The sequence below is a fragment of the Zeus faber genome, assembly GCF_960531495.2.
Source record: "Zeus faber genome assembly, chromosome: 9".
NCBI lineage: Eukaryota > Metazoa > Chordata > Actinopteri > Zeiformes > Zeidae > Zeus > Zeus faber.
The window spans coordinates 27,161,659-27,182,172 of record NC_137197.1 but is presented as its reverse complement, the minus strand read 5'-3'; the positions used below and the strand labels follow the sequence as shown (position 1 = coordinate 27,182,172).

General features: G+C 47.6%; 1 protein-coding gene across 1 annotated transcript in view; it reads right to left on the bottom strand.

Annotated features, from left to right (window-relative positions):
- The window catches only part of LOC307234884 (calsyntenin-2-like), a gene marked incomplete at both ends in the record, with an annotated part of 245,052 nt that overhangs the window by 66,108 nt on the left and 158,430 nt on the right, over window positions 1-20,514 (bottom strand). Inside the window, 2 exons of the mRNA XM_080006750.1 lie at window positions 1,592-1,741; window positions 6,980-7,188. Of these exons, the coding sequence (XP_079862876.1) occupies window positions 1,592-1,741; window positions 6,980-7,188 (359 nt within the window). The remainder of the gene's footprint in view (window positions 1-1,591; window positions 1,742-6,979; window positions 7,189-20,514) is intronic.

Here is a 20,514-nt window from a genome sequence, read left to right as displayed (position 1 = left end):
AGTTTGGCGTGAAATACATTGGACCACGTCTGTGATATTGATCAAATTTGGTTGGTTTTTCACCCATCTCTGCTTTCTATGTGGATTGATTTTGATGAAACTCCAACACCGAGATGTTTGTGACATATCGGTTCAAAGAGACGAAAGACGAAAACAGTGTTCATAGGTTGTGCCGAAGAGAATTGCCGGTTCTGTTTCAAATAGTTTAGAATTTCCAAATTCAGAGAATTTCCCCGGAACAATATCCATAGGATATCCAGCCCTATGGGCTAATACTACGACTAATAATAACAATATTATAAGGATTATTAATAACAATAATAATAATAATAATAATAATAATAATGATAATGATAATAACAAAAAATTAAAAAAAATAATAATAATATAATAAATATAAAGACATAATTAATATTTATTATTATCATATAGACAAAATTAATACATCAATAATCCATTATTATTATATCATTCAATATATTTTTTTTTCTTTGTCAGAATTATGAGTGATTTTCACTCAATGGCAAATTAATCGTAATACTAATCATTTATTTTAAGAAATGTGCGTAACTTAATCCTAATATTTTTTCTCATCACTCTACTGCTATGAAAGGTCATCCTTGTCCCATTGTTACTGTACTGGACACCCTGGGTCCACTGCTCCACAGGTTCCTTCCTTCCGTCTGATCAGACAGGTGTAAACTGCACCAACAGTTATGTTTGGGGCCATTCATGTCGTCGTTGTCGTCGCTGTTGCTGTTGCTAGTGTAGGGGCGTAGCATTAGTGCGGCCCTTGTTACTGCCGCGGTAGACTATGTGACGCGCTAAGAGCCATGTCGGCCGTGTCATGGTGCTCTCACTAAAAGTGCCGTTGATCACAACGAACCAACCTGACAGGAGCAATTCCTCAGAGATCGCAGGAACAAGAAGGGGAAGAAAGAGAAACAGAAGGACAGAGAGAGTGTGAGAGAGAGAGAGAGAGAGAGAGAGAGAGAGAGAGAGAGAGAGATGAATAGGTAAACAGAGGACGGGGCGTGCAGCCATGATGTGATGACATAAATGAGGAAAAATGACGGACGCACGCTTCCACGAGTGGCCCGTCACACACTCCAGGCGGGGTACGCACACACACACACACACACTCACACACACACACACACACACACACACACACACACACACACACACAGGCAAACAGAGACAAACGTGTGAGAGTAATTATTTCTGTGTATAATGTCTGCGTGGAGTCCTATCTTGCACACACACACACACACACACCCACACACACACACACACACACACACGCACACAAACACACACAGACTCTCCCATACACACCGGTATAGTTTGTTTATGGGGACACCTAGAGAAACCTTCAAAAACAAGATTAGTTGGGATTACGTTGACTTAAAACAGCATTACTAAATGTTTGAATCACAAGAGATGCATATAAAACATTTAACTAACTCTAACACCAGCGTTTAAAAGCCTTTTCAGATTAGGAGGACACCAACCATGTCCTGACGATTCCGATGTCTACATTAGGTGTGTTGTCCCTTTAAGCCCTATGTGCACACACACAGACACATACCTTGCCAGCCGGGCTTGCAGACGGGCATGACGTCAATGTGGACAGGGACGCTGTGCAGGGCTCTCTTCTGGCCGCAGTCCCAGGCCGTCACCTGGATCTGGTACTGCTGCTGCTGGTCATAGCTCAGCTTCTCTGTGTTGCGGATGTTGCCTGGTGGGGGGTGGGCAGCAGGGGTGGGGGGTAGGGGGTTGACATTTTTGATTTTACATTCGGATAAAGCAGAAGTTCGACCGCAACAGTGGGGAACACTGGCTGGTGGGAAAACCTGACGTTGCACACTGATCAGAGCATTTTCTACGCTGCTATATTAATCCTGGCGCAGCCGTGATGGAACTTTACTAAAAGCTGGGAACGTTGTGTAAAAACCGCAGAGATAAAAGCGTAATTAAAAGTGCTTTATAATCATATCATGAGTCCCAGCCACTGAAAATAAATATTGAATACACACTGTATAATGTATATATATATATATATATATATATATATATATATATATATATATATATATATATATATACATATACACACTGTTGTGAAGCACGTATGTAATGGATACTGCTTTATACATCATAAGAAAAAAAACCCAAGTAACTTCTTGTCTAATAGAATAGAATAAGGTTGCATTCCTCTCCCTTCCTCCCTCATTTACTGCCATAACTATGAACTATGCCATAACTTCTTTATTTTATATATTAATTTACACAATATGTATATGTTTATACATTTTTTTATATATATAATGGCAATGGCTAGACCTATGCACTCAACTCCCCTAACCCCTGACCAGACTTTTAATGGGGCTTCACAATATTATTTCATACGCTTCCCATTCGGACAATACATCGAGACTATGATTCATAATTGTTTAACAACTTTTTCGGGGAATGTAGAGCAGAACAACGTGGCGCAAAAATTAATCCCACCCCCGTAACTAATTAAGTATGCAAAGACCCCATGCTCCGCTTCCCCAACACCCGTCGACACCCTGCGGCTGCGCGCCTGACCTAAGTGCTTGGGCGTGGCACCCAAACAGCAGGCGCTGTGATTGCTTAGCCACAAAAAACTCCACAAACAAACAAACTAACAAACAGGTATCTCTCCTCCTTCTCCTCTCCCCTCTCCTCTCCTTGACACATCTGTTCCTCCTACAGTTGACTAATAGTGCAGAGCGGCCCTGGGGAACCGCCAGCCACTTTCTCCCGCCGGGCAGAGTGCATGAAGGGAGCTCTTGTAGTTCTAATGCCCGCTTTAATATTTGATGAGCTCGTGACTACGGATGGATTACGAAGCGTAGAACCAAGGGGGGATCTTTAAGAGACACCAGAGCACTGGGGGAGGCGTAGAATAATGGTGTTTGGACAGCCCAACGCTGGCCGGAAAAGAAAGTTTGAAATCATAAATTAAACTCTCAAATCGATGGTTTAGTCCAGGGAGAGATTCATGGAGGATGTGGGTAGTTCATTTAAATGTTGGGCTGTCTGGGAAGAGAGAGAGGGATGGTGGAGGTGGGGTCGAGGGTGGCTTTTGCTAACCTCCTCATTAGCCTTCCTCATTCTCTCTCTCTCTCTCTCTCTCTCTCTCTCTCTCTCTCTCTCTCTCTCTCTCTCTCCCCCTACGTGGTCTCAGCCGCTGTTAGGAACAGCGCTGTCTGTCACTGTTCTGGCTTATCCCATTTCACTGTTTGCTGCCTCGACTGTTCTGTCGTGTTCTACCTCTCCCTCTCTCTCTCTCTCTCGCTTTCTCTCACTCTTTCTCTCTGCCTCCCTCTCTTTGCCTACATCTCGGCCTACCTCCCTCTCTATTTCTCTTCCTCTCTCATCCTCCCTCTCGCTACCTCCCTCTATGTCTCTTTCTCTCTACCTCCCTCTGTCAGCCTCCATCGCTCTACCTTACTCTCTCCTACCTCTCTCTGACTCTTTCTCTCTACCTCTACCTCTGTCTACCAACCTCCAACGGCCAACGACATCTCATTTTTTACCGTTCAGTGTCAGCTTTTCCAAAAACTCCTCCCTCTGCCCACAATAAATCCCTGCTCCATCACCCTTTTGTTTAGCTGTTACAGTGTGTTTCTTTAAACATTCATGCAAGATGGTGGCTGCCATCTTGCCTGTCACGCTCCTGCCCCAGCGTGCTTCTCGTCCGTCCCGAAATTTGAATCCCACTTACATTAGCTTAGAACACATACACTCGCACACCAATCCTACTCCGAAGAACATTCCACCAGACCAGAGTCTACAGGGCAGGAGGGGTGCGAGTGATTTGGGTTCGACTTGCCTGAAGGACTCGCACCCCCACACCCCGCAATTTTAACACCATCCCCCGGGTGCCTGGGAATGGTGGAGGGCCCATATATATGATGGCCTGCTGGCGTCGGCAAGGGGGGCAAACATCCGGGTGCCCCGTGCTGAGCACACCCTGCTACATGGACCGGCGCTCGGCGCTCACGGCCGGGTGGTGCATCTGGTCGGCGGGCCCTGCCCATGCCCAGGGCGCGGGTGGGCATGGGGTCCCGCCGGCACACCTGCAGGGTGGGCGGTTCGAGCGGGGTGTCAGTCTGTTGGCACGGGGCCTGGATTCGGGCCTGTGGTCCATGCCTGGCGTCCGCGGCCTGGGTTCTGCGCCTGCGGCTGCGTCTTGTGCCTGCACACGGGGGAGGGTCGTGAGTGCACGCCCAGGGTGCGGTGTCTCGTCGTGCTCCCTGTGACTGGGTTATGCTCCTCGGGGCCAGGTGTGGGGGTTGCCCCGCGGGCATCCGGCTTCTCTGGGGGCCCTGGGGTCTTCTGTGGCTGCAGGGCTGGGTGCTCGGGGCTTTCCTATGCTCGAGGTGTCTATGCAGCTGCGGAGCTCGGGGGTGGGGGGGGGGGCTTAGGGGCCTTTTCCGCTGCTTGGAGGCGCTACAACATAATACCGACCTTATACAACAGAACCAATTGGGATAAGTCCTGTACACTCACCGGTGGACACCTTACACACACGCACGCACGCACGCACGCACGCACACACACACACACACACACACACACACACACACACACACACACACACACACACACCACCACACCTGCTTCGAGTGCACCCCAGCAACCTACTGGTTGCAATCCTCTCCCTTCCTCCCTCATTTACTGCCATAACTATGACAGGAAAGGGCCACGTGCCAAATTGTTGTTCTGGTTTTCCTGGACCTGATTAACTCTGTTTTTCAATACATGTTGTCGTCCAAATGTTTATGTTTTCGTGTAAATGTTGTTTGGTTCTATGTTGTCTCACCCGTGGTGATTCTCCCCCTCTTGGAGTAGTGATCAGTTGTTTATAGACCCAAACATGATAAATAGTTCTCCAAAGAGAGGGGTTGGTGGTGGTTCTCTATAACCAAAAAACTGTGCTCTTGTCATCCTATAGGTCATCCACAGGACAGAGTCATTGCAGCAGTTCTTGATGATTTAAGAATTAATAAAGACTTGCATTGAACTCCACTTGCAGAATAACTCTGTCCTGAATGCAATGGCATAAAAATACTCTTTGTTGTATGCCCAGCATGCTGACAGCACAGGTTAAAAAATAAATAAATAAAAATTCTACTCTGACCCGCAGCCCCTCTTCACTCCCTCTGTTACTCCACCACCTTCTCTCCCATAGGTGCTCTTGTGTTTAAGAGCACTCTAAGAGCCTGTAGTCAGTGGTCAAAGGTATAGTGAGACCCATTCAGTTAGCGAGAGAGAGAAAGAGAAGTGTGTGTGTGTGAGAGAGAGAGAGAGAAAGAGAGAGAGAGAGAGCACTCCAGCTACAGAACATGTATCATTGACTGTACGGTTTGGCCCTCACCTCACCCCGTCAGCCTCTTTTATTGCTAACCATAGCGCTTGGCAACAAGAAAAATTGGAGCAGTCGCGTGGCACCGAGTGCCTCCAAAACAACACAGAAGCCGGAGTTTTTACGGAAGCTTACACAGGAGGTGCTGGCTCAGGACACCAGCTGAATATGAGTTGTTTACATTCCATTACCTTACGTCATTCAGCAGACAATAAGCACCGCCTATTTGGCGGTGGTGGCATGTATGAAAGTCAAAGACTTCATCTTTTTTTGCTCGCCATCCAGTTCGAATTTGAATTAAAAAAAATGCAAAACCGAAGACGGATGAAGCGTTTAGCAACCCAGAAGTATTAAGGGTGAGAGTATGTGATAAATGGTGACAATAAAAGCTTTTTCAATGTCAAGGTTAATGGTGTGAAACTGGAGCTCAGCCCCCCTCCCGGAGGTCCAGCCTCTGAGACTGATGGGGTGGGGGGGGGGGTCTCAGCCCCGGATGTGCAAGTATTGAGGAGTCCTAAAATGTGATCAGATCAGATGTGTTTTGTGTGTGTGTGTGTGTGAGTGTGTGTGTGTGTGTGTGTGTGTGTGTGTGTGTCTGTGTGTGTGTGTGTGTCTGTGTGTGTGTGTGTGTGTGAGCGCACAGATGTCCGCCATCTGATTTGTTGTGGCTGCTGGGTCTTGGGGCAAAGCTTGACTTTGTCCTTGGGTGGCAAAGAGCGTGTCCTACCCCAGGGAAAGATATCTGTCAGGGGATTTACTTTCCCTGCCAGTTTCTACACATACTGTGTGTGTGTGTCTGTGTGTGTGTGTGTGTGTGTGTGTGTGTGTGTGTGTGTGTGTGTGTGTGTGTGTGTGTGTGTGTGTGTGTGTCTGTGCTCTCTGTGGGACTGACCCCACTGTTGGGGGAAGGAATGAAGTCATAAAGTCATGAAGATGACATCAGATAATATCAAGGGTAAAATGCACATAAAATTAAATCTGTGCTGCAAATTCAAGAGAGACAAAAGCATAATTTTAGTCAAATAAAAGAAGGAAATACATTTCAACAGATCTAATGGGCTCAGCCTTTTTCTCCCGCCTAATATTTCAGCAAATGTTCGGAATGATCATCAAAATGTGGCGTTTTGTGAAAAACCACAGTACTCAAGCACCAGGTTGTACGCTGTCAGGCCAGGCAAGAGGCTGTCAGATTCACAGAGGTTAGGAAGGGTACCTGCTAACTGCAGCGGTGATAAATGAAGGAATGACGTGTGAAGAATTAATCATGCATCACTGTTAGAGTACCAAACCTGTCAATGAAGATGCATGACCACGCTAACTTGTGATGGGCCCTGTACAGTCCTACAGATGCTACCTTAATAAGGTAGTTGAACAGCAAAATATCAAGATTTCCCATCGACACAATACTGGGCATACACGTCCAGGTGTATGTTCCTATGGGGGAAAATCTACAGTGGTACCAACAAGCACATCTGACTCAAACCTGAAAGGCTGTAATGCGCTACCGTCATCTTTTTATCCAGTTCCTCATTCCGCCATCTGCTTAGTGCTCACACGGGCTGAATTATCGCTACTCACCATTTCGGTCTATGGCAAAGGGTGTGTTGGTGGCGGTGATCTGGTAATTGCAGATCTGACTGTACTGTGGCGAGCAGTCCTGATCGGTGGCCTCCACCTGCAGGATGCTGTCGTAGATTTTGGCCTCGGTCACTGCCGCGTGGTACTGGGACTCGCGGAACACCGGGGCGAACTCGTTGACGTCGTTCACCTGGATGTGCACCACCGCCCTGCGGACAGTAGGGGGAGACAAAGAGCCGGACAGAGCGTTTAGGACGGAGAGGACGGTGTCGCCTGCGTAGAGTGATGGAATGTCGGAATCTTTTCCAGTCATGCACATAAACACGTACACAGAACCTAGCTGATGGACACAAATCTCCTTTTTAGTTGAGCTTTTAGCTCGGGTTGGCTAAGAGGACATTCAATTCAAATGATGAATAGGTGGACCTCAAGGAGTTTGATGTACGTGTGCAATGTGTGTATTTATTGACGTGATTGAAGTAGATCGTTTTGATTTTGCAGTTGTGGATGAATAAAATCCAAGTGATCCAAACCCAATATTGCAGCCCTTGTGTGCAGCCTGCATTGCAGACTGCATTTTCTACAATTAATCATTTCTCAAGTTACCTATCAGCTGGTGAGTCATTGTAAATCACTAAGAAACGAGCCCTAACATGGATCACTTCCACCCATTTTAATCAATACTCACACAATGGCCAGGGTCCAACAGATTGCCAAATCAATCCTTCGACTTATTGACTGAAACCATGCGATGGATGAAGGTGAGCCTTGAGTTAGGGGTTAGAAATTATTTATATTTTTCAAAACTTCACCAATGACTAAGTGGAACTCAGCACCGTGTTGTCAAGGACAACAGGGAAGAGCAGAACATTGTGTCTAATAGGATGAATCTGCTGGGAGTTTGAGCCTTGTCGAAGTCGTCCTATTAGAGCCAGCTCCATATGATGCGTTCACATTTGGCCGGTGTCCAGTTTCCGTAGTGAGCGAGAGAAGGGGGGGGGGGTGAAATTGAGAGACAGTGGGTGAGGCGGAGTGCTGGTGGAAATGGATCTTATCTCTCCCTGTCACAAATAGACATGCCGCTTGTTTTTTAACCCCTTTACGTGGGGGCACAATTGGACTGTAATGCATGCATGTCCCAGTCTATTCAGAGATGCAAGCACACACGCATGCACGCACCCATGGACGCACCCACGCACGCACGCACACATACACACACACACACACACACACACACACACACACACACACACACACACACACACACACACACACACACACACACACACACACACACACACACACACAGAGTTATATCTCTATTTATTTTGATCAGTAATAATCAATGGCATTAAACAAATATAAACATGTCTGACATTGAAATTAAATAAATTGTATTCTGTTCTATTCAACCCGAGTTTTATTTCCATCACAGGCTGCCGGCCTGTGCATGTGGTACTGCCACCTCACTTTAAGAGCTATAATACAAATTTGCAACACTGTATTTCCTTTTCTGCTGGGCACCGATCTCGTCCATTTGGACTCGAGTGTAAAGTGCAGAAAAATGCAGTTAGAGTGAAGGGAATAAATTTAGGTTTTCTGTACCACAACCAACAAAATAAAAGTAATGGAATGAGAAATGTAATCTGATTGGCTAAGCTACTTGTCATTCCAAAACAGTTTTCATCCCATTTCACAGTGTCAGTGATCCAAAACCACATCTATAGTTTGCTATGTGTCTGTAAATACCGGGGCGAGACAAACTTTTTATTTCCTCGTGGTCCCTTATATGACACCCGGCCAGAGAGTAGAACAAAATGCAATAACTTTGTTTTTCCACCGGTTCAAGCCGACTAGCCAGTTTCTCAGCTTGTCACAGCTTTAATTACGAGTGGAGGTGTTACTCGGTTGAGGTTCTGCTGAATTGCTCGGAATTAGTGGGCATCCATGTGTGCTGTGTGCGTGGGTGTGTGCAGGTGAGGTGACAGATGGACCTGCTTGGGTTCCTTAGCTTGGGCCCCCCCCAACTGAATGACCCACACGCTGTCACTTAATGGATTTCAGTCCAACATATGAAATCATGGACAGATATAGGTTTTACCTGTCTCTTAGGCAATGTCAAATATACTGTATGTGCTCATTATCATTTGTCCAATAAATTTCAGTACAAACCAATCGCATGAGCTCTGATATACACAATGGACTCACATATATATGTTATTCACAAATATATTCAGTAGCGATAACTAGGTACCCGCGTTAGATCTATAGGTGTTGGCCCTGGCGGGATGTCGATGCTGATGCTCACAGCAGTTGAAGGCAGTGATAAGAGCGGCTGGCAGCCGGCAACAGCACCGGCGTGCGCAGTAAATCCCTCATCCAGCCTTGTTTTGTCATATTAATGACACTCGCTCATAAACATTACCCCCCTGCTTTGCCATACTCCCCGATGGTTGAGGGGGAAACATATGTTGCACTCTTCGGGGACTTGTATGCTGGGGGGTGGGGGGGTTGTTGTGTGCAATTAAAAAAAAAATATGAATGAATGCAATAATTGTGCCTTATGAATACATTTGTGTGTGTGCGTGCGTGCATGCGTGCATGCGTGCGTGCGTGCGTGCGTGTGTGCGTGTGTGTGTGAGCGCACGCCCAAGTCGGTTTCTCCTACGTTGACGGCTCACATCTGGCTGTAGCAGATGCCGAGCCCTCTAGGGCTAGTGCATGTGTATTGGTGTGTGTGCTTGTGTGGGCATACCCATTTAAAAGTGTGTTGGTGTGACGGCACAATGCCAGTGTTCGCCCGTGGCAGTCGTCCTTCCCAGTGACACACCTAAACTGGTGGATTCAGAGTGAAGGAGAGTGACAAAGAAACGCAGCATGGGGCTAAAAGAGAGGGCTAAGGGGGGATAAAGGCTTGAGCTGCAGGTCCGGATTTATCCTGGATATAGGGGAGACAGTCAGAGGTTAACTCCTCCTCGGAACCTCCAAAGACCAAAGGGCCCAAATCTTATTTGTGCTTCTCTGCTTAAGTAATTATTTGACAGCCAGCTACATGCACCGCTACTTTCAAAGACATTATTGCCATCATTGAACCGTGTTTTCCCCTTCCTTGTGCACCACGCGCCATGGCAGGCGCGCAGGAAGCTCAATTAATCTTTGTCAAGAATTAACCCAGAGGCAGAATCATCAATCCACCCCCCGCTCTCACCACCACCACCGTGTAGGACTAAAATGCAAATATGCAACATTGAATGCTCCCGTGGGGGAACCGAGAACACCACGCATTGCAGATTGTGTAACCTCGTCAATGTGTGAGGAAATCCCCGACATGGATGTTGACGAGCACCCTGGGGCACTTGTGAGCGACCACACAGGGACAAGGGAGTGATCCTGGCAAAGGGGCGACAGCACTGCCAGAATTTTATTGTCTTTGTTTTCTTGTCACAAGGAAAAACCATAAAGACAACAAGATGAATTACATGTAATTTGCTATAAGTAGATTGAGCAGGACTACTTTAAGCTTCCGCAAAATGACTGGATGAGAAAATCCTCAAATTAGAGTCATTCAATTGATTTAAATCCATTGAAAAAATGGTAATAATGTCTTTGAACCTCAAAAGAGCAACAAGAGTGTACAGTAATTGAAAACCTTATTCTCTCTCTAGAACTCTAGTAACTTCTCTGAAAGAGAAGGCGGGCAAAGGGGCGTGGTCAAGCACCGGCTGCGGAGGACAGCACGGTTCCCTTTTCCTGCGGCCACCAAGCTGCCAAGAATCGGCCCAATCAGCGCCTGTACGGAGCTGATTGGTCTAAATCAGGGGTGCCCACTCTTTTTCGGCTTGCGAGCTACTTTTAAAATGACCAGATCAAAATGATCTACCTTCATTAAAAAAAGCTAAATATATTAATTTATATGCATATACTGAGTATACTTCATATATACAATATATGTTGGCGTACCTTGAATCCCTGCATGAACCCTTACGGCACAATAGCATTAAATACATTTCTGGTTACTACCTTACTCTGATGACTTGCACTGAATGGAGCTGGGCAGGGTTGCATAGTCCGGACAGTAGCTGCTGATAGCCAGCCTCAAGCAGGTTTCCAAATGATCATCCGTCATGGTGGAACGCTATTTCGACTCAATAATCTTCATGTGGGAAAAGGCTGACTCACATAAATAAGTAGAGCCGAATAATGCAGTCAAGGAGGGAGCACATTTCCTCATGTTTGGGTACTTTTCCTCTGTGAGTAAGTTCCAAAACGGTCCATGAGCCCTGGACTTGAGCTGAGACTTCAACATCTCAGTGTCAGATTGGCCAGGGTTTGACGCGTTGAGAGAGGCTGGGGGAGTGCATTCATGGACGGTGAGTGTTGCTTGGAGCACAGTGACGCAGAGGGGCCGCCGGCGAGCGCGACGGGTGCAGTGATGACGGGATCCCAAGTAGGGTCTCCCCCGGTCCCTGTAACCTTCCCTATCGACGATTTTCCACTGGAGCAGTCGCGAGACGCACCCAGACGCCGTGCTCACTCACTCGTATTTTTTTGGTGATTAGGAACAAGTTATATCGAGTAAGCCGTGACACTCAGACAAGAGAGGAGATAAACCAGTTGTTGGTACCGAAAGGCCGCCCGGAAATGCTCTTTCAGTCGGCTCACCATAACCCAATGGCCGCGACAGCGGATAATGGCCTGGTTCTATTGGCTGGGCATTTGTGCACATGTGTGTAAATGGTGCGCCCAGGTCCTGAGTGCCAGTTAGTCAACCCTACGCCAAGAGCGCCGTTGAGGTACACTTCGGGAACTTTATGAGTTACTGGGCATCTGCTCAATTCAGGCCAGCGTTTACAATCCCCAGACTGACGGTGGAGCGGTTCAATAAAACGCTGAAAAACATGATTCGAAAGTTTGTTCACGACGATAGCCATAATTGGGACAACTGGTTGGACCCCCTGTTGTTTGCGGTGCTGGAGGTTCCCAAGGCCTCCACAGGATTTTCTCCCTTTGAACTCCTCTTTGGCAGGAGACCCCGGGGGGTGCTAGTCCTAATTAAAGAAAACTGGGAGGAAGGTCTTCGCATCAGTAACAATGAAATGCAGTATGTTATGGACTTGAGAGCAAAGTTACATACACTCATTCGGCCTTTAATACGGGAGAATTTGCTCCGGGCTAAGGAACGTCAGTGGCTCTTATACGACCGGGGGGCTCGACTCAAGACAATTTGCACCAGGAGACAAGGTGTTAGTGTTGCTCCCTACGTCCAGCTCTAAATTGCTCACGAAGTGGCAAAGGCCTTTTGTGGTCACACGATGGGTTAGCGATGTCGAATATGAGGTCGAACAGTCTGACAGACAGGGGGACGACACCGATCTATCACCTCAGTTGCTCTGGTTACGGCAGTCATTGAGCGGGATGAGTTGGGGCTGGAGGTTCAAAAAGCAGCCGATCATACCGCGGCCCTGTTAAGTGACCATCTCTCTAGGTCCCAGAGGGTGGACATAGCTGCACTTCAGCGAACATGGGCGTAATAGAGGAGTCCACGAGTGACTGGTCTAGTCCCATCGTGCTGGTGAGTAAGCCTGATGGGTCAGTCCGGTTCTGCGTGGAGCACCGAAGGGTGAACGCCAAGTCCAAGTCCAAGTTCGATGCCTACCCGATGCCTACCCTGCTACTCGATGAACTTCTCGAACGGTTTGGTACAGCTCGTTTTTTCACGACACTGGATTTAACCAAGGGCTACTGGCAGATTACCTTGTCTCAGGAGTCCAAGGAAAAATCAGCGTTCTCCACTCTGTTTGGGTTATACCACTTTTGCACACTTCCGTTCGGGCTGTTCAGTGCCCCAGCCACCTTTCAGAGACTCATGGACCGCGTTTTGCGTCCGCATGTAGCATATGCAGCGGCCTACCTAGATGGGCGAAGGCCTGGTCTGACCCCAGCTTGATAAAAGCTTGGCGGTCGCAACCACGCCAAGTTCTAAAACCAAGAAGGAGGTGAGGCAGTTCTTGGGGCTGGCCGGCTACTATAGGAGGTTTGTCCCCAACTTTTCAGAGCTAACCAGTCCCTTGACAGAAGGTGCTCCAGATATGGTCCAGTGGTCAGAGAAATTCCAGCAGCCATTTGCGAAGGTAAAGTCAGCTCTCTGTGGGAAGCCAGTGCTGTTTAACCCTAACTTACTCCCTCCCTTTCTGTCTACAGACCGACGCGTCGAACAGAGGGCTGGGCGCAGTCCTGTCCCAGGAGGTTGAGGGGACCGAGCGTCCAGTGCTGTACCTCAGCCGCAAGCTCTCAGAGTGGGAGGTGAGGTACAGCACGGTGGAGAAAGAGTGTCTTGCCATCAAATGGATAGTCGGTTCCCTCCGCTACTACCTCCTGGGACGAGCTTTCACCCTCTGTTCGGACCACGCCCCGCTGCAGTGGCTCCCCTGTATGAAGGACACAAATGCCCGGATCACCCAGTGGTACCTTTCTCTCCAGGCCTTTAACGTCCGGGTGGTCAACAGGCCGGATGGTCGTGGCTGACTTTCTCTCCCGCTCTGGGGGGGCGGGAGTCAGCTGTCGGCCAGACGGCTCCCCGGCCTAAGGCGGGCAGTGGGGATACGTGGTGGACAAAGGGCCGTGGTCAAGCACCGGCTGAGGACGACAGCACAGTTCCCTTTTCCCGCTGCCACCAAGCTGCCTCGAATCGGCCCAATCAGCGCCCATACGGTGCTGATTGGTCCAAATCAAGGCAGGGAGTTTTCTTAACGTTTTGTCTGTCTGACAGAGGAGATTGCGAAACGCTATTCCTCCTGCGCCTGAGAGGACTATTATCAACCACTTTATAATAGATCCTCAGATATATATACAGTATACAGTATATAATTGTGGCCTGCATGCCATACACTAATGGACAATAAAACTCAAGCCATGTTTGCGCACCCCGGCCAGAAAGACTCAGTCTCCCTCCCTGAACCCTTAAGTGTGGGAAGAAACCCCCACAAGAAGTCTCACAGATGTTTGCCTTTAGGACTTGCATACAATAATACACAGGAGCCAAAGTAAAATCGCTTGTGCTGGTAATTAGAAGGCTAAATCCAGAAACCCAGTTCAGCCAAACAAATTTGCTTAAGGAGAGAACCTCATAAATAGTCATCTCCATAAACCGGCTTGAATGGCTTAGTTGGACATCAAGCTGCAATAAACACCACAAACTGCCAGCGTGAGGATTTCACTGAGGTTATCAAAGTGGGAACCCTGTTTCAAGGGGGCTCAACACTGAGTTCTGCCGACCCAGAACCACCCCTCTCCATAACCACGTCAACCACCCCCATTCACCCCACTATTCGATGTATACGGCATTACATAGCTAGCAATATTCAAGATTCAAGATTCAAGAGGTTTATTCGTCACATACATATACATACTTTCATACATATATGCATTGTCAATGCAACGCACCCGGTGATAACACACATAGACTGTCCTAGACTGAAGTAGCTACCTAAGAATTTCTACTAGAGTCAAATACTATAGAATAAAATTAAAATATATAGAATGAAATAAAATAAAATAAAATAAAATAGAATATATAAAGGGAATAGGCTTATTTATATGGGATAGACTTATGTATATGGTATAGGCTAATAATTTATATACAGATATGTGTATTAAAGTGGCATGTAAATAAAGTGAGGTAGCGTTTGTGAAATATACAGCACAGTATACAACAGTACGGCGCAGCAATACGGTAACACCGAACAACCCAGAACAGTAACACAGTATGCGGTACAGAATGCTACATACAGTACAGTAAGGTAGTGGAACCTATGTGTTTGGCTCAGTGAGGACCCCTGGTGAGGTCAGCGTCGACAGTCCTTATGGCTTGCGGGAAAAAACCCCTTCTTGGTCTCTCTGTTCTCGCTGTGTGACTGCGGAGGCGCTTGCCTGACCGCAGCAGCTGGAACAGTTCGTTGTTGGGGCGGTGAGGATCCTTCATGATCCTGCGGGCTCTGCTATTACACCTCCTGGTGTATAAGTCCTGCAGGGAGGGGAGTGTAATTTCAGTGGTATGTTCAGCTGAACGCACCACCCTCTGCAGGGCCCAAGTGTCCTGAGCAGTACAGTTCCAGATGTTGCCTGTCAGGATGCGCTCCACTGCTCCAGAGTAGAAGGACTTGAGGATCCTCACCGAGACCCGGAATTTCCTCAGCTGCCTTAGGTGGTAAAGACGCTGTCTCGCCTTTCTCACCAGAGTGTCTGTTTGTAAAGTCCATGTTAAATCCTCTGTGATGTGAACTCCCAGGTACTTGAAGTTGCTCACCCTGTCGACAGAAGTCCCATTACTCGCCAAGGGCGCGTCCGTCCTCGGTTGTAATCCTCGCCTAAAGTCCACAATCAGCTCCTTAGTTTTGCTGACGTTCAGGTGGAGGCTGTTGTCTTGGCACCAGAGTGACAGGTCGGTCACCTCCTCGCGGTAGGCCTTCTCATCGCAGTCAGTGATCAGGCCCACGACAACAGTGTCGTCAGCAAACTTGATGATGGTGTTGGAGCTGGACCTGACCACACAGTCATGTGTGTACAGGGAGTACAGTAGGGGGCTGAGGACGCTGCCCTGGGGGGGAACCTGTGTTAAGGGGGAGGGAGCTGGACATGTGCTTCCCCACCCTAAGCACCTGGGGCCGGGCTGAGAGGAAGTCAAGGATCCAGGCAGACAGCGGAGTATTCAGTCCGAGCTCCTTCAGCTTGACAGCCAGTCTGGTGGGGACTATGGTGTTGAAAGCTGAACTATAATCAATGAACAGCAATCTCACATAGGCCCTCTTCCGGCCATCCAGGTGCATGAGTGTGGTGTGCAGTACCTGGGAGACCGCGTCATGCATGGATCTGTTCTGCTGGTACGCAAACTGCAAAGGATCCAAGGTGCGGGGAAGGGAGGCGCAGATATAAACCTTAATCAGCCTCTCAAAACACTTCATGACCACGGAGGTAAGGGCCACCCGACGGTAGTCATTCAGGCAGGCAGGAGAGGCGATCTTCGGGACAGGAACGACAGTGGACCTCTTGAAGCAGGATGGGACCACTGATTCAGTGTAGTTTGTTATAGTCCGCAGCCCCTCTCACAAGCGTATGGTGTCCCGTTGCTCCATCTGTAGCGCCACAGTCTCTCTGTATGTCCGTTTAGCGTCCTTCACCGCCCAACGTAGATTGTATGGTGCTGCATTGTAATTGTCCATATTACCAGATAAAAGACCGTCGTTGTAAGCGGCCGTGCGAGCATTCAGAGCGCAGCGGATGGATTTATCGACCCATGGCTTCTGGTTTGGAAATATCCGAACGATGCTGTCCGCTAACGTAGCCACGAAGCTACGTCCGTAAACTCGCTGACGTCACTTGAACTTGATTGGAACATGTCCCAGTCTATGTCAGTCAGAGCATCCTGAAACGCAGCCTCTGATTGGTCCGTCCACCGCTTCACTTCCCTCGTCACCACCAATTGTCGCGCGATCAGAGGCCTGTAAACGGGAACCAGCGAAATCGTGGCGTTATCTGATTTCCCGGAAGCAGGGAGCGAGACGGTCATGTATCCGTTCTTGTACGGTGTGTAGCAATTGACCAAAGTTCTATCTCCCCTGGTGGCACATGTGTTGGTGGTAATTAGGTAGAACTTTTTTAAGGTTTTCCCTGTTAAAGTCCCCAGTCAACACCACAGCCACGTCGTGATGTTTGTTTTGAATTCCGCAACAACACATCATACAGATCTGACTGTGCTGTGTCGGTGTCCGCTTGCGGTGGGATATAAACGGCTGTAATGATGACCGTGCTGAATTCCTGGGGGAGATAAAATGGACGGCATAAGATTGTCAGCTGTTCCAGGTTCGGCGAGCAGGAGCGGGAGAGAGTCTTGGTGTTTTTGTGGTTACACCAGCGGTTGTTTACCATGAGGCAGACGCCTCCACCTTTGGATTTCCCTGACTCCCCAAATCTGTCGCCGTGGAACATGGAGAGGGACTCGGCGGGCCGAATGGCTTCATCCGGCACCAGCAGCTTCAGCCATCTCTCCGTCAGGCAGAGGACGCAACAGTTCCTTGTGTCCCGTTGGAATTTGGCTCGTGGAACAGCGGCTCCATTTTTGTTGTTGGTGTTGTTGTTGTTGTTGAGGGTGTTCGCGTGTAGAATTTCAGTCGGCCATTCTAGTTCCACTGATAAAAAGTCCTAAAGTTGTTCTTTTAGGGAAGTTTTTATATCCACGAGTGCATTGCGGCCGCAAGAGATAACTGCCGATGCTTTTTTGGCGGACATTATGAAAAAAACCAGAAAAAAATACTAAAATGTGCACAAGTTGACCGGAGCGCTGGCGCAGGCGACCGCAAGGGGCGGCGCCACTATCGCCTGCCCAATATGACGAACATTCTAAAATCAGGACAGGAAGTAAAGCCAAAAGAAGCTCAGCTTTGAGGTTCAACAAGAGAAAACTAAGGGTAAATAGAACGGTGCCTTTCACAGTAAATAACCCCCCCTCCCCCAATGCCTGTGATGTTTAATTTGATATCAGTCGTAGTTTGGTTCCGTTTGAGTAATCGTCTCAGAAAAAGGCGGCTTGATGAAACATCACATGGTGCAATTCATCAAAAGATATCTGCAATATAGAGACGCAGCACGTTGCAGTTTTGGGTTTGAGTTTACGACGCAAAGTTTTCTGGGGAGAAAAATGAATTAGGATTTCTGTATGAGTTTAACGTCCCTGGTTTCTAACAAGATTTCAGGGGGGGGAATGTCGGTCTGTGTGTGTGTGTGTGTGTGTGTGTGTGTGTGTGCGTGTGTGTGTGTGCCTAGCGGGGTTCACTGACAGGGATCATATAGATCCAACATTATCGAGGGGTTGAAGGGTGGAGGCGTGCGCTGTTACAGCCCAGATTACAGGCCCACTTGGGGGAAAAAAAGGAAAGGGAGATGTAGGATCAGTGCGGCCGCCATCGCCGGTGCACTCCATCACAGGGAGGAGGCACCGCAAAGACGCCATCCTTCGATTTGTCTTTCATTTAAAGATAAATAAAAATAAAAATGGACCGGATTTCGCTGACATGCGGTGGGAGACCCACACACACTCAAGAACGGGAATGGGAACGGGGATGGGAATGGGGTCTCAACGCGTCTAGTAATTTAACCAGACAAGCACAGATGGTGCAGTGGCTGCTGGTGCATATTTATAATGGAGCGCAGACACCGCACTCTCCCGTTACGTTATGTCAGCCCATGATAAACAAGTTATTCCTACACTCTGTGGGCAATGTCGTTGTTGTTGTTTTTTTCTTTTCCAAGAAAAATAATCACGTCAACTAACAGCCTTTGACAGAATGGGGTTTCACTCACTTTAATGTCGGTGTGACAAGCGTGGAGCTAAGACGCACGCTGACTGGTGTAGAGCCCGCGGTGGACACACACACACACACACACACACACACACACACACACACACACACACACACACACACACACACACACACACACATACACACACACACACAGCGGAGCTTAAAATCACTGCACTCTCTCCCCGGCGCTTCCTCTTCGGAGGAATTTATCGTGACAGCTTATGCTAACAAGCCGCAGCTCACGGCCCACTTGCTCCACTCATAAGTAACATGTTTTTTGTTAATCTCGAATGTGTGTGTGCGCGTACAGGCGTAGGTCTGTGTGTGTGTCTTGGTTGTTGATGTTTGTGCACATGTAACTGTGTGTGTTGCTGTGTATCTTATTTATATGTAAATGTTGGCATATTACCGAGAGTTTGTGTCAGCATTTGTGATTGTGTGTGTGTGTGGGTGTGTGTGTGTGTGTGGGTGTGTGTGTGTGTGTGTGTGTGTGGGTGTGTGTGTGTGTGTGGGGGGGGGGGGGGGGGGGGGGGGGTGTTTGGTTACATGAAATAATTAGCCATCCCAAACTGCACTGGGCTGAAGACATATAGTCTTCTTAGAATCACTAATGGTGACATTAATAATCACTGCATAAGCCTGTGTGTGTGTGTGTGTGTGTGTGTGTGTGTGTGTGTGTGTGTGTGTGTGTGTGTGTGTGTGTGTGTGTGTGTGTGTGTGTGTGTGTGTGTTGTGTGTGTGTGTGTGTGTGTGTGTGTGTGTGTGTGTGTGTGTGTGTGTGTGTGTGTGTGCGTACATGCATGCGTGTGTGTTTGAGTCTCACTGAATATTTTTTTTCATGCACCAAGTCGCCTGTGTCTGTCTAAAACACAGCTAACATTAGATTACATACATTACACACATAAACAAGTCTCTCTCTCTCTCTCTCTCGCTCTCTCTCTCTCTCTCTCTCTCTCTCTCACACACACTCACACTCACACACACCAGCACCGAGGCTACATGAATCATGTGTTAAGAAAGTGACGCCTGTGTTGTTGAAAGTGAGACGTCCCCAAATCCTCATTATACTCAATAGCAACAAACCAAGCTGCCCTGGCAGGTATTCATGTTGCATCTGGAAGGAGTCGGAAGCTGAAAAGTTTGTTTTTAAAGGGAACCTATTATGAAAAACTTTTTCAGTGCTTGTGCACATACATTTTGCCTCTGATGGGCCTACTGACACAAACTGTGAAATAAGACAACCCAGTCCGTTTTTTCATGAGCTGTCTATTTCATAAAACATGTCATGAAACAAGCTGTTCAGATTTGTGTTACAGTCCTACGTCACATTGAGACTCAATAGAATTAGAACCGCCCCCAACTGCATCCACGGCTTGAGCGCCACTGGGTGGCTAAGAGCTGAGATAAGAGCTAAGCAGGGGAAGTGCTGTTGTTGGCTTACAGACCAGCACAAATCTTTTAAAAGAAAGGAGAATTGATACAAACTGCCCGTGACAAAACTGCAAATGAGGGATATGTAAGTATTTAAAAAATAATTGTGTATTGTCGGTAGCGTTGGTCCACTGTGCAGATTGCTGCACGCAGATCAGGGAAAAAGTCAAAGCAAACTTATAAATTAGGCCTTGTAGATCTAATATGAGTAAATATATAACAACTGGATTGATTATTTCTCGCCTCAAATGAAATCAGTGAAAGGTTACCGACTAAATACAATGTCACCCGGAGCAAAGCTCAGTCCCCATTGGCTCACAGAACTGGGGGACTCAGAAGGGAAGCGCCACTCACAAAAACAGAGGATGGGTTAAAGGCATGTCAGAAGGGCTAGAATGCACAATCTGAGTGATATTTACAGAACAAAAATCATGTTTTGGGGACCTCAGAGAACTAATGAATATGAACTTGTTGAAAAGAAGCATAATAGCCCGAAGGCTTCCCTCCGACGTGCCCTCTGCACATACAAGTGCGGAGCGTGAGATATTACTTGTTCCATGTACACCTGGACTTAATACATAACAGTGAATGAATATTTAAAAGGGTACATTTGATGAGGATGCACCAATATAACCAACATAACCGTAGCACATACGCAAACCAGAAAAGAACATTGGAAATTTCTATTCAGTTATTCCAATTCTACATTTCCACTATCTTAACACTACACAAAATCCTGCTGCAACC